Here is a 12,718-nt window from a genome sequence, read left to right on the forward strand (position 1 = left end):
TTCACTCAGTCTTCAAACACATTCTATCACATGGTAAAATGTTTACTCTGTTCTTGTCATGAATTTAAATTTTTCATGGATTTATATAGGTTTGAACAAAGGGACAGCATTTTCTCATTTGCTTACCTGGTCTGGACTTCATAACAGTCATTTCTTAGGACATGTAAAGTGATACGCGTATACACAGTCAGTATACATATGATAAATGCCTTTCAAAAAGAAAACAGGAGAAAATTACAAATAAAAGTAGACAGTATTCTTCACATTCTTCATTAGTTGGGAATATATAGTTTACTAATCAAATATCTCCAGTGATATAAACACTATATTATGGCCAGAGTCCCTGGAAGAACATACAACACACATGTCAAAAGACTGCTCATATGTCAGACTGACAATGAATGTTTCTGCAATCTGAGGCTCGAACAGTGCAGACCCTGGAAAAGCTAAGACTTTTCCGAGTGCTCAACCAGGAACAGCCAGTGAAGGACTCAGTTCAGGAACTAAAACCTAGATGACACAGGGTGGAAGAGATTGCAGGCACCTGGGGAGCTTTGGGAACAAACCCAAGTGACAGAGAGTGTCCACCTAAACTGGGGTCTCAGCTCTGCTGCCAGTGAACACGTGCAGCTTTCTACTTCAAGTGGCTCAAGGGAATTCAGACTTTCTTTACTCTTACATCTAGAAACAAAGGCACCCAGGCCAGGGGAACAGCTCAGTAACAGAGCCCTCACAATGTACTGTAATGCTAATATCCTCAAGTGTAAACCAAATAATGAAATTAAAAATGACTTACAACACAGTTCCTAGCAATGAGGTTTTGTGTGCTAAGAAGGGGTGAGCTGGTCCTCACTTGTGTCACCTCAGGGAAGTCTGTGCTGTGTGGAACCAGCACTATTGCTGTCACCCAGTGATCATACAGAGTCCTCTGGGTCACCCCAGTCTCCCATTGCCCATCACCTTTGTCACTGCTGCTCCATGAACCTCAGTCAGAGCAGCTGGGGTTCAAGTCTCACCGACACTGCCAGCTCCTCCAGACTCCCATCTACCTTCATTTACCCAATCTGTGCTAACCATCACAAGAAGCCTGCACTGCTTTGATTTTGGATTAAAATGAGTTTAAAAGGCGCTTCCATTAGCAAAGTAAGGCTACATGATACTGTAACTTATTTGAAATATTCTTACTAATATTCCTTGGATAATGTTTTAAAAGTAAAATACTATGATCCAAGGGAAAGCATCCTACCATGGAACTTGATAAATCAGAAATGAAAATTTCAGAACTTGGAGATGAGGCTCAGTAGTTAGAGCACTTGCTGTCTTGTAGAGGACCTGGGATTCAGTTCCCAGCACCCAAATGGCCCCTAAGCATTTTATGTAACTCCAGTTCCAGAGGATCTGATGCTGTCTTTTGGCATCCAAGGACATGCACATCATGAGAATTTATACATGCAGGCAAAACACCCAAACATACAAAATAAATAACAAATATTAAAATTAGTTTCAGTTCCTAGTACACACACACACACACACACACACAATTCTTATCCCATTACATTGCCTCACTGTTGAACAAGGAGTAACCAATTTGATGAATGTAACTCACTGTTTTCCATTCATATAGAATCTTTTTTTTTTCAAAAAGAATGGACCAATGACCTTCTTCCATCACATAAAAATGTCTTTTTTATGACATAAGTCCTTAGTAAAACCGAAAGACCAGTATAAATCAAATGGTCAGAATATTCACATAGACAGGGAAGGAAGAAACATTGAAATATGAAATGTTTAGAAGTAAGTGGTGTTTTATTACATATTAAGAAGTAAGTGGTGGTCGGGCGGTGGTGGCACACGCCTTTAATCCCAGCACTTGGGAGGCAGAGGCAGGTGAATCTCTGTGAGTTCGAGACCAGCCTGGTCTACAAGAGCTAGTTCCAGGACAGGCTCCAAAGCCACAGAGAAACCCTGTCTCGAAAAACAAAAAAAAAAAACAAAAAAAAAAAAAAAAAAAAAAAAAAAAGAAGAAGAAGTAAGTGGTGTTTTATTACAGCCAACAGCACACAACCTTTCAATATTAGATAGAAACTAAATGCCTGAGAATAAAATGACAACGCACTAGGAGCAGAAATGACTGTAAGTTCTGGTTGGATGCTGACAAGGATGTAGGTTCACGGTAGAATGATTGCTCACTAATGGCTAAGGCCCAGGATCAAACACTAACACAGCAGAATCACCATCATCAGGAAAGAAATATAACTGAACAAGTGATGGCCCAATGATCTGGAAGAACCACACTTCTGTGTGACATTTATGTTAAATAACAGAAAACCTTAAAGCATGATGATCTGATGATCGTTGTTACAGAGTCAATTTAAAGAAAAGTAGAACTTCACCTCCTCCCAGTTCCATTGGCTGACAGGGAAGAGCATTGTTTAGTTCAGTTACTGTGTGTATGAGCTGCACTCTTTGAGTAGCTACTGCTTTCACACACTGGACTCCTGATGAGGGAAAAGCACTCTGCAGCAGGCTCATCTCAGGCAGTGGATGCTCAGGCTCCCTCAGAGCTGTTCTATGGCTCTGTCTCCTCACCACATGATTTCAACCACAGATCAACCGTCCTTTCCCTCTGCAGTCATCTCCACCCTTCTCTACTTAAACTTTCTCCAAGTCCATTCTCTCATCTGACAGGCTACAGTTTTATATATTTATTCAGTTACCATCCATCCCCTCATATCTGTTACCATCCATCCCCTCACAACGAAAATTACATCAGGAAAAAGGCCTTTTACTCCTTGACTCATTCCTAGATTTTGAACTTGTTGGATGCACTGATGAAATAAAACAGACAGGTGTGAGGAGCTCCCAGATGTGCTGAACTCCTTGCATTCCCTGAATTAAATTTTCTACCTGGGTTAGTCATTACAGCTTCTACTAATAAAAAACAACCATAAACTTTTTCTGTAAGTAAAACTCAATCATAGTCTACTTGCTCTATTGAATATTTCTCTATGCCAGACAGAGTGGAGGTGACAAACACAAGCAAGGGAACAGAAGATAAGTGTGACCCTGCAGTAGACTGACTCATGTGAGTTTTTCACAATACAATTAAAATAACTCATCAGATTACCTTAATTATTGTCATCCTTTGAAAATCCTTGAAGTTTTTTAATGAACTACGAATAATCCACAAGAGTTGATGCCAGAAAGGGGTGGCACACGTGATCTCCAAGGCTGAGCTCCTCTCTGCATTCTGTTCCCTCAAGAGTGGATCCAGTTCAGTTCTCATTTCACTGTATATGGAGGACTGGGCATACATATTGGCTAATTCTTCTGTGACTTGGTGCTGTCTCTCAGAAAGATCTTTCTGTTCACCAGCTTTGGGATAAAAATGGATAAAGGTAAGAAACAGTTAGACAATAATTTAACTGAATTTTCTGAGACAGTACTCATGAATAAGACATAAATTATGTATCAGTTTTTCTTTGAGACCCTCTCGTGTAGCCTATTCTGACCTCAAAGCAGCTATGAAGCCAAAAGTGACCTTTAACTTCTCCAGGTCCTCCTGTTTCTGTCTCAAGTGCTGATTGCAGACATGCACCTTCACACCCAGATATGTGCTGGAACTAAAGTCATGGCTTTGTGCATGCTAGGCAAGCATTCTAGCTGAGCTACATCTTCAGCCCACCAAACTTTGAGCATAATAAAATTACTCAAGTGTAATTTCAGATTAGAAAAATGTCCCTAACTGTCCTGACTACTCCCATTACCCTATGGACACAGCAAGCCAAATGACCTTTTCCCATCCCTAAGTATTAACAAATTCCTCCTTCCCTTATGAATATATACTACTTAATATAACCATCTGGTCCCTGTTTCTGCCTTATGTGAATGTGGTGTGGGAAGTCAGCCTGCCTATGTGTTGCTTTCATTGGTTAATGAATAAAGAAACTGCCATGGCCTGTTGATAGGGCAGAACTTTGGTAGGTAGAGAAGATGGAACTGAATTCTGGGAGGAAGAAGGCAGAGTCAGAGAGATGCCGTGGATCAATGGCCAGAGTAGATGTGTTGAAACTTTGCTGGAGGGCACGGCCTCCTGGTGATATACATATTAAAAGAAATGGGTTAAATTAAGATGTAGTAATTAGCCAATAAGAAACTAGAGCTAAAGGGCCAAACAGTGATTTAATGAATACAGATTCTGTGTAGTTATTTTGTTTCTAAGCTAGCCTGATGGCCCAGAAGAACAAGGGGCCCCTCCTTGCAACATGAATGTATATGCAAATGTATAAACTGCCAGGTATCTTGTTTTTAAAATAAACAAAATCAGGCATGGTGACAGAGTCCTGTAATATCTACACTTGGGAGGTGAGGTAGAAAGAGCACACATTTAAGGCCAGGCTCGCTACATAAGCAAACCATATCTAAACCAATAACAAGAATAACATGGCAAACAATGGTTACATTTACTTCTAAGCAGAAATTTCCCTTGTGACAATATCATATAAATGTTCTTTTGTAAATTAAATTGAAAAACCCAGAAATAACAGACAGCAAAGCCTGTTAGTTAATTTTAGACACTGAATTTACATAAGACCTATTTCTAATGAGACATGTGGTTGGGTGCCAGAGGCCATGTCAGAGGAGTAGCAGGTGTTGATTGAGGTTCCAGGAGTTGGCCCATGTAGGCCGCCTCGACGGGTTACTCTGTCTAGGGTTTGTAACCCGCCTGGCTGGCCAGTTATTCCAGGGTCACGGAGAGGCACCACCTGAAAGGCAAGGGCTGATGAGAGGCAGGAGGCTAAGCTTATTTGTCAAAGCCTCCTATTGGTATGGATTTTAAGGTCAATTCTGTTATGTGTATATGTATTTCTGATCTTGATTAAGATATTGTGATTGTGTAGTTCATTTAAAAATATAATGTATAATTAAGAAATATAGGTTAATGGATAATCATCAATAGTCAAGCTTGTAGTCATGTTAGATTTTCTAGATATATAGAGATATATATTTCAGTTAGATAGACATTCTTCATATCTTTCAAAGACTGCAGAATATGACATTTAAAAAATTTTAATAACTTAGGGCTCTTCATGATAATGAGACACGTCTGCTCCTGGCAGCACCAATCTACTTCAAGAGGATGATGGGCATCGAAGAGGCTCCTTATGGAGTTTAATAGCCATTTGGGCAAGAAACTACTCTTGCCTGGACTAATGCATAAACTGGACACAAAGAACCCACAAAAAGAGGACTGCTAAACTTGCCTAAAGGTGAGATGGTCTTTCGGGGTTCCTGATTTATAAAAGAGTCTACGAGACATTCTGCAGGACACAGCAGATAGTGACTAAACTGTCTTTAAAATTTCCTGCTTCATGAAAATGTCTGCTAAATACTAGGGCCTGTAGGCTAAAGATGGGTGCCCCAACAGTACAAAAGAACTTTGGGTGACTGTCCAGGCAGTGAAATGTCTCTGTCATTTCTAGAGTTTTGGATTTCTTGTTTACTTAGGTAATATTATATCCTTCTGGAGTCTTTGATGGAGTTAAAAAATGGATAGATAGTTATAGTTTTCATTAGTTATGATAAAAGATAAAATAGATATAAATATTGTAACTGTAATTCTTGCTTAATAACTGTTCTGTTATATGTAATTTTACTATGTTAAAGTTAAAGCCTTTCTTTTTTGTTTAAACAAAAAAGGGGAAATGATGGAGAAGTTACTTTCATTTAATAAAGAAACTGCCTTGGCCCATTTATAGGCCAGCCCTTAGGTGGGTGGAGTAAACAGACAGAATGCTGGGAGAAAGAAGCCGAGTAAGGAGTCGCCATGATTCTCCTACTCCAGACAGACGCAGGTTAAGATCTTTCCTGGTAAGCCAGCTTGTGGTACTACACAGAATATTAGAAATGGGTTAGATCAATATGTAAGAGCTAGCCAATAAGAGACTGGAACTAATGGGCCAGGCAGTGATTAAAAGAATACAGTTTCCGTGTAATTATTTCGGGGCATAAGCTAGCCATGCGGGCGGCCGGGTGCCGGGGACGCAGCCCCGCCGCTCATTATTACTACAGGCCCACCAGGAGGAAATCCCTTGATCATCTCAGTTAGGCAAGGACTTCTGAGATCATAGATCCCAGGATGTCTTTTGCTTCTGCTTTCCCTTTGCCTGCTTGCTGTCTTGCTGCCGCTGTCTTTCCTGGATATCTGGCATGGTTGAATTGGGTATGGAGAAATCCCCCACTGCCTGTAAGGCAATGATTTTCTCTTTGGAAACATCATGTTCTTCTGGGAAATTTTATCTTTGAATTATTATGAAGATGATTTACTCCCTAAGCTGTACCTTCTAACTGGTAATAATATATAGAACTTTGATAAAATAAAAGTATATATAAAATATGCTTTTCAGCCAAGATCTTTGAGTTCCACCTTAGAAACAGCTTTAAATAACAGCTCCGCTTAAACATTAAAGAACAATTGAATTCTTTAGGAGCCAGGCTGGCCCTAATTCTCTTCATGTTTAACAGATATTGTGAAGTTGGGAGCATAGCCCCCCAGCACCCTGACATCCATCCCAGCCAACCTGGCCTGAGAGTTGCTTTGGTCTGGACTTCAAATCCCAGCATGCCAGGTCCTGACCATCCCCAGGGAGGTCAGGACCACTCCTGAAGAGTATTTAAGTGTGCTCCCAGAGTAGGAACACATGGTTTTCAGGTCTGCATGGGCTACCTGTGAAGTCCCAATTAAGACGCAGTGTGCCCAGTTCCTGGAGTGCACTTGCCCATCAGCTTCTGACCCAGCACCCGCTGGGCGCTCCATTTTACATGGCTTTTTCCCTGGTCTGTGCTGTCTGTGTTCTAACCAATGCTGCCCTGCCTTTCCCTACAGACAATAAATCCAGTTTTCTCCCTGTCCTTCCACTCTAAATCTCTAAAACTCTCCTTATGTTTCTGTTCTCTCTTACAAGGCCTAGGCAACTGACACAAGTCTCCAAGTCTGTACTGTTCTCTGTTGAAATAATGTGACCACAATGTGTGTAACTGTGGTTTTGTGTTGTGAATTTGAGTTTTGTTGTTTATGTGTGCTTCCAGATTATAACAGCTTTAAAATTTAGCTTATATGCCCAGTTTAAAACACCAGACAAAGACTTTTGGTTCTCAAGTGCTTTTATAGATCTGAGAACAATGGCATTTAAACAAAAAGAGCTTCTAACACAGAGACAAGTCAGCTTTACTGACATCCTGTGTCTCCTTCAAGAAGACAACCTATGTTTCCAGGCTTCCTTTGGGTTTGCAAAGCACATACACAAAAGCAAAAAGTCCTTTTTCTCAGGAAATTGATCACCTTATCTGCCAAGCCAGGTAAGACATTCTTCCCCTCACAGAAAAAAAAATCTGTGGGCCCCTCACACTCAACAGCTACTGGCAAATACGGCTTCTAAGCCTGATGTTCTCCAAGGACAAGGAAAGGACTTGGGGTTGCCTTCTGGCCAAAACATGTCTTGGTTTTGCTCATTTATTCCTCCCAGATCTGTCTAAGGCATTTGACAACTCAAGGTACTGTTTAACAGGCCTCACAGTCCAGGATTACTAGGTTTCAACCTTCAGAGGTTCAAAAGTTCTCAATTTACTCTAATAGCCTTCTACCAATTCTCTTACAGGTCCCTGGAAAAGTCTATGGTTTCACTAAAATCAGGTCTGGTAAAAATCCAAGGTTTATAATTTTCTAGTTTTAAGCATATTTTTCAGGTTATTCCTGCTGCCTAAGCAAAGACCTAACCTACAAAGCACTCCCAGAAAGGACAATGCCAAAAGCACCCAGCCAGCTCCTGGGACTTTACTGATACCTGTCCCTCTGGACACAGACACCTGCCAACTAAATTCTGGTTTCATCTGTTATTGTGTCTCTTCCCACAGCTAGCCCCACTTCATAGAGCCAATAATAACAATATTTTTTTTTCTCCTAGACACTTGCCTTCTTACCTCCCTCAAGAAACAAATGCCTGGCATCTCCAGGATGACAGTGAGGAAAGTGCCTTTCTAGCCATACCACCTGCTAAACATGGACCCAACAGTAGCCAGCTCTCCCCTCCCACATTGCCCTATGCCCACAAGAAGTAGCCAGACTTGAGTCTATGCCCTTTTTCCAAAGAGAGCCTTCAATTTCCTGTCATCCCTATATGCAAAGAGTCTGAAATGTTAAGTTGGGAGCATAGCCCCCCAGCACCCTGACATCCATCCCAGCCAACCTGGCCTGGGAGTTGCTTTGGTCTGGACTCCAAATCCCAGCATGCCAGGTCCTGAACCCTCCCTGAAGATGGTCAGGACAACTCCCACAGGGTATTTAAGTGTGCTCCCAGAGGGGAAACACATGGTTTTCAGATCTACATGGGTTCTCTGCTATCCTGTCTCCCCGCCATATGCTTGGCCACCCAACAGCATCATTCTTAAAAAAAAATGGGCATTTTGATTTGGTTTGATTTGACCTAATTGGATTTCTTGCATTGGTGGAGCTGCCTCTTTTTTATTATTTTTACTTATCAGACACAGGTCTTGGTGTCCATGTAGCCATCCCTGCCCTCAATTTTCCTGATATAAGAAACTAATAATAGATGGGTATACACCCTGAGGATCTAATTACAGCTGACTGATTGTCTTTTATGTATAAAGCTTCGGTTTGGGATTCCTTTAGCATTCCTTGTGAGACTGACTTTACAGATAACCAGTAGAATTACTGATTCTCTCTGTGTAAGCACAGTGTACACCATGCCAGCTGGCAAGGAGTTGTCTGTGAAGAGATGATTGCTCTCTTCTTAGGCTCTGTTGATCTGCAATACTTTACTTAGACATAAATATAAATGGGATATTGGGATGACTTTACTTTTAATCCTGTAAGGGAGATGAAAAACATGTCACCTGTATGCATAGAAAATTAGGAAAATCAATTTATGTGACCGAGATTAGGATAAACAGATGTTTCTTGGAAGTACTTTGACTCTGAAGAATCCATGTGGAGGACATTGATTGTTTGACTGAGGGGGCCTTGTGGGCATCCCATGACCTTGATCACAGGACACCTCATGCACAGCTGTGTTACACACAATGCTTAATGAAAGTCTAGATTCTGAAGGCACTTGATGCTCCCTTCAAAGAGACATGTAGATTAGTTTAGAGACCTTGGAATGAGAAAATACTTTATGTAACAATTGATAAACACTTTTGTACATCTGTGACCACACAGATTCATCCCAGTCAGTCCATCAGAAGAGGCTGATGAATAAAGAAGGATATGATCAACAGAATGTGTGAGTGTCTTTGTTCCTAACCCCTTAGATAGAAAAGGTCTTATCATCACCAGCCCTGTGGCTTCTTTCTGAACCCCGAGCTACCTAGAAGCTGATCCCTGAGGCAATAGTTGTGTTTTAATGAAATCAATTAGTTAAAAATCTGTGACTCTAGAAGACTCACGTACATTCCTCTGTAAGGAATAGAGCAGAAAAATGATGTCCATTAATGATTTCCAGGAAGAAGTCTGCGGGGTCGTTGTGGGAATCGTAGTTGTAACCTACAAAGAAGGTAGACCATGAATACAAGTGTGAGGACCATCTTTCAGAGAGGGGGAAAGTGGGGGGGGAATCTAAGAACTTCTGCCTTTTTTTACCCCTCCCATCCACTAGCTTATCCTTTCCTATTATATATACACTCATAGTATTTCAGCAATCTCTGTTTCACAGACCATTGTATACATGTGTATGCTTATATTGGTGCTATACATACATATACACTTACACATATATAATACACAGACAGAGTAGACATAGCCTAGACATAGACCAAGACAACTAGACAAACACGTAGACTAGACATATAAATAGACTAGACAAAGATCTGGTCATAAAGGTAGATTAGACATGGGGATAGAATAGACAGAGACTAGACACAGATATATGAACTCTTCCAGTGAAAGGATCACTTGAATTTGGCCTAAATTTTTATTGAACTCCATAGACTCATAAATACTCATACATTTTTAAAGGGCAGCACATATTTAAACCTATATTTGTAGTCAAAGACAATAATCCATAACAATATCCACATTTCTCTAAGATTAATTTGATGGCATGTCCCACTAAAAGTATGTAATCATCCAACCTGACTGAAAAAAAGAACAGGCGGACATAAACATGAGTCCACAGAACCCAGACTTGAGCCACTACAGCCCTCGATCATTGCCTAAACCTGAAATGCAAAGTTACTGCAGAGTTAAGAAACCTCTTCACAGCAGTGAAGGGAAACCTGAAAATCATCATCTGCTGCATGAGCAAGAACACAATGATGCTGGGCCTTCACAAATCTGTTCAAGTGATGGATAACTGGGCCTGATGCCAACATGTTAATTAAGAGGGTCACCGTGACTAGGAAGCAGAACAAGAGGCTCAGTAACAATCCTGAAACACAGGCATGATACAGGACAGGAGAAATGAAGGAGACCTGCATAGCAAGCCTGTGCTGCACAAGTAGCAGAATCCTGTCACCAAATTAACCAAAGGTATTTAAAATGGACAAACCTCACATACAATGAGTCTGAATGAGAGCAGAGCAGCATTCCTGAGAACCCCATTTTCTCCCCAGATCCCGTGACTGAAGGAGCTCTCACAGCAAAGCCCACCATACCTGCGGATTTGAAGTACTCCAAAGCCTCCTGTGCAGGCCCATGAAACATGACTTTTCCTGAGGCCACTAAGGTGAGGCTGTCAAACAGTCTGAAGATGGAGTATGGGGGCCGAAAAATGGAGAAGATGATTGTCCGTCCCCTCATAGACATCCTAAGTTCAAAGAGAGGAAAAGTCATAAGTCACTGAACAGGAACCTTGAGATTCTTTTTTTTTTTTCTTTTTTTTTTCTTTTTTTTTTTCCGAGACAGGGTTTCTCTGTGGTTTTGGAGCCTGTCCTGGAACTAGCTCTTGTAGACCAGGCTAGTCTCGAGCTCACAGAGATCTGCCTGCCTCTGCCTCCCGAGTGCTGGGATTAAAGGCGTGCGTCACCACCGCCCAGCGAAACTTGAGATTCTTGACAAAATATTTGTACTCTCTGTTCCCATTTCAGCTTGAATTCTCCTTAAAAACAACTCGTCTCACTTGTGTTATGCACCTGATAGAGAAATCAAGCTCCAAGCTTTTATTTAAATGATTAGGACTCCTTGAAGTGTGGAACATCAGGAGTTCAAGGTCCACTCGAGTGTTACTGGAAATGTTGATCCCTGCACAGTCTTCTAGACACCAAATCGGAATATCTGGGAGTCAGTGCAGGGAATCCATACCATGAACAGGCAGTCTAGGTGATGGACAGGTTCACTCAAGCTTGAGAAGCAATGACAGAGCAAACATTACAGCTATGACTGTAAGCACAATTCCCCTCAATCGTTCACACTTTCTGCCTCTTCAGGAATTGGTTTTCACTGCTCTGATGATGTAACTCACATTCCTAACCACTTGCTCCCCCACTGAACACTGCAGCAATAACCTTGTTTCAACTTTCACAATATCAGCACGAGGCAATTCTAGTACAGTTTCCTCTTTTGTGTTGATAAGGTCTTGTATGATTTAAATTCATTTAGCCAATGACTTTTGGGGAAGCAAGGCCTTGGGTATGGTTCTCTCTGCATAAGTGACCTCTTAAGAACTGAGAGAAAGAGAGGTCACACTCTCTCTCTTGCTGTCTCTCTCTCCCTCTCCCTTCCCTTCCCTCTATCAGAGCAAGCAGCGATGGTTCACATTCCCCTTGGCAGAAAGGTAGGCCACAACTGGATCTAATTTGTTTTGTATCAGTGAATGTTTTACCTTAATAAATTCTTGAGATTATTCAACATAAGTTTTAAAAGGTCAAGCAACAATCCAAGAGGTCAGTTAGTGAGGGGCAAAGCTGGGATTAGATTGTTAGTTTGATTCCATGATAGGAAAAAATGAACTGAATGACCATTTCAGAAAGTCATATCTTATGTTAGGAGAAGAAATAACCCAAAACAGTACTTAAAACTTCTTTGAAAGTATGTTTATAAAATCTGGGAATGGTAGCATATCTGTCCTGGACTGATCAGCTCAGCTACCACCCAAGCACACATCCAGGGCTTTGAGTTTGTCCAACCCAACATGTACCCCATCTGTGACCTGCTGTAAGGCATGTAGGGGGTGCTGAGAGTGAAGTGTGGATATGCAGGGACTGACTGGGAGTTGCACGGTATTGGGATGCATGATGTGAAATCCCAAAGAATCAATAAAGAATTATGTTTTGTTTTGAAGCTGGGTAAAACTGTAATATCCCAGAACTTTGGAGGATCAAGAATTCAAGGCCCACCTAGGTTACATAAGACTATATTTCATTAACACATACAGAAAGAACAAAAAAAGAGAGTGAGGAAGAGAAGGAAGAACAGATTAAGGAAGGAAGGAAAGAAGAAAGAAAGCAAGGAAGGGAGGGGGATAGGGAGAGAAGAGAGGAGGGAAAGAAAAAGGGAGAGTGAGCCAACAAGGCATGGTAGTATAACACCTTGAATTCCAGCAGGACAACCTTGGTAAACAGGAGATAAGAGCACAATTGTTTTCCTGACAGACTATTCATAAATCACAAAAGAAAAAGCTAAAATTTCATATTATATAACCAGGAACCACAAGCATGTTTAGATGTTCAAGATTCAAGCAAGGCAAGCAATATGGCTCAGTGG

At 41.1% G+C, this 12,718-nt stretch overlaps 1 protein-coding gene across 1 annotated transcript in view; it reads right to left on the bottom strand.

Moving 5' to 3' along the window:
- The window catches only part of LOC130876404 (ATP-binding cassette sub-family G member 3-like), a 46,003-nt gene that overhangs the window by 21,988 nt on the left and 11,297 nt on the right, over window positions 1-12,718 (bottom strand). The window contains exons 6-9 of the mRNA XM_057772909.1: window positions 10,672-10,823; window positions 9,470-9,562; window positions 3,128-3,375; window positions 127-209 (exon numbers count right to left, since the gene is read on the bottom strand). Of these exons, the coding sequence (XP_057628892.1) occupies window positions 127-209; window positions 3,128-3,375; window positions 9,470-9,562; window positions 10,672-10,823 (576 nt within the window). The remainder of the gene's footprint in view (window positions 1-126; window positions 210-3,127; window positions 3,376-9,469; window positions 9,563-10,671; window positions 10,824-12,718) is intronic.

This window comes from Chionomys nivalis, chromosome 6 (genome assembly GCF_950005125.1).
Source record: "Chionomys nivalis chromosome 6, mChiNiv1.1, whole genome shotgun sequence".
Lineage (NCBI taxonomy): Eukaryota > Metazoa > Chordata > Mammalia > Rodentia > Cricetidae > Chionomys > Chionomys nivalis.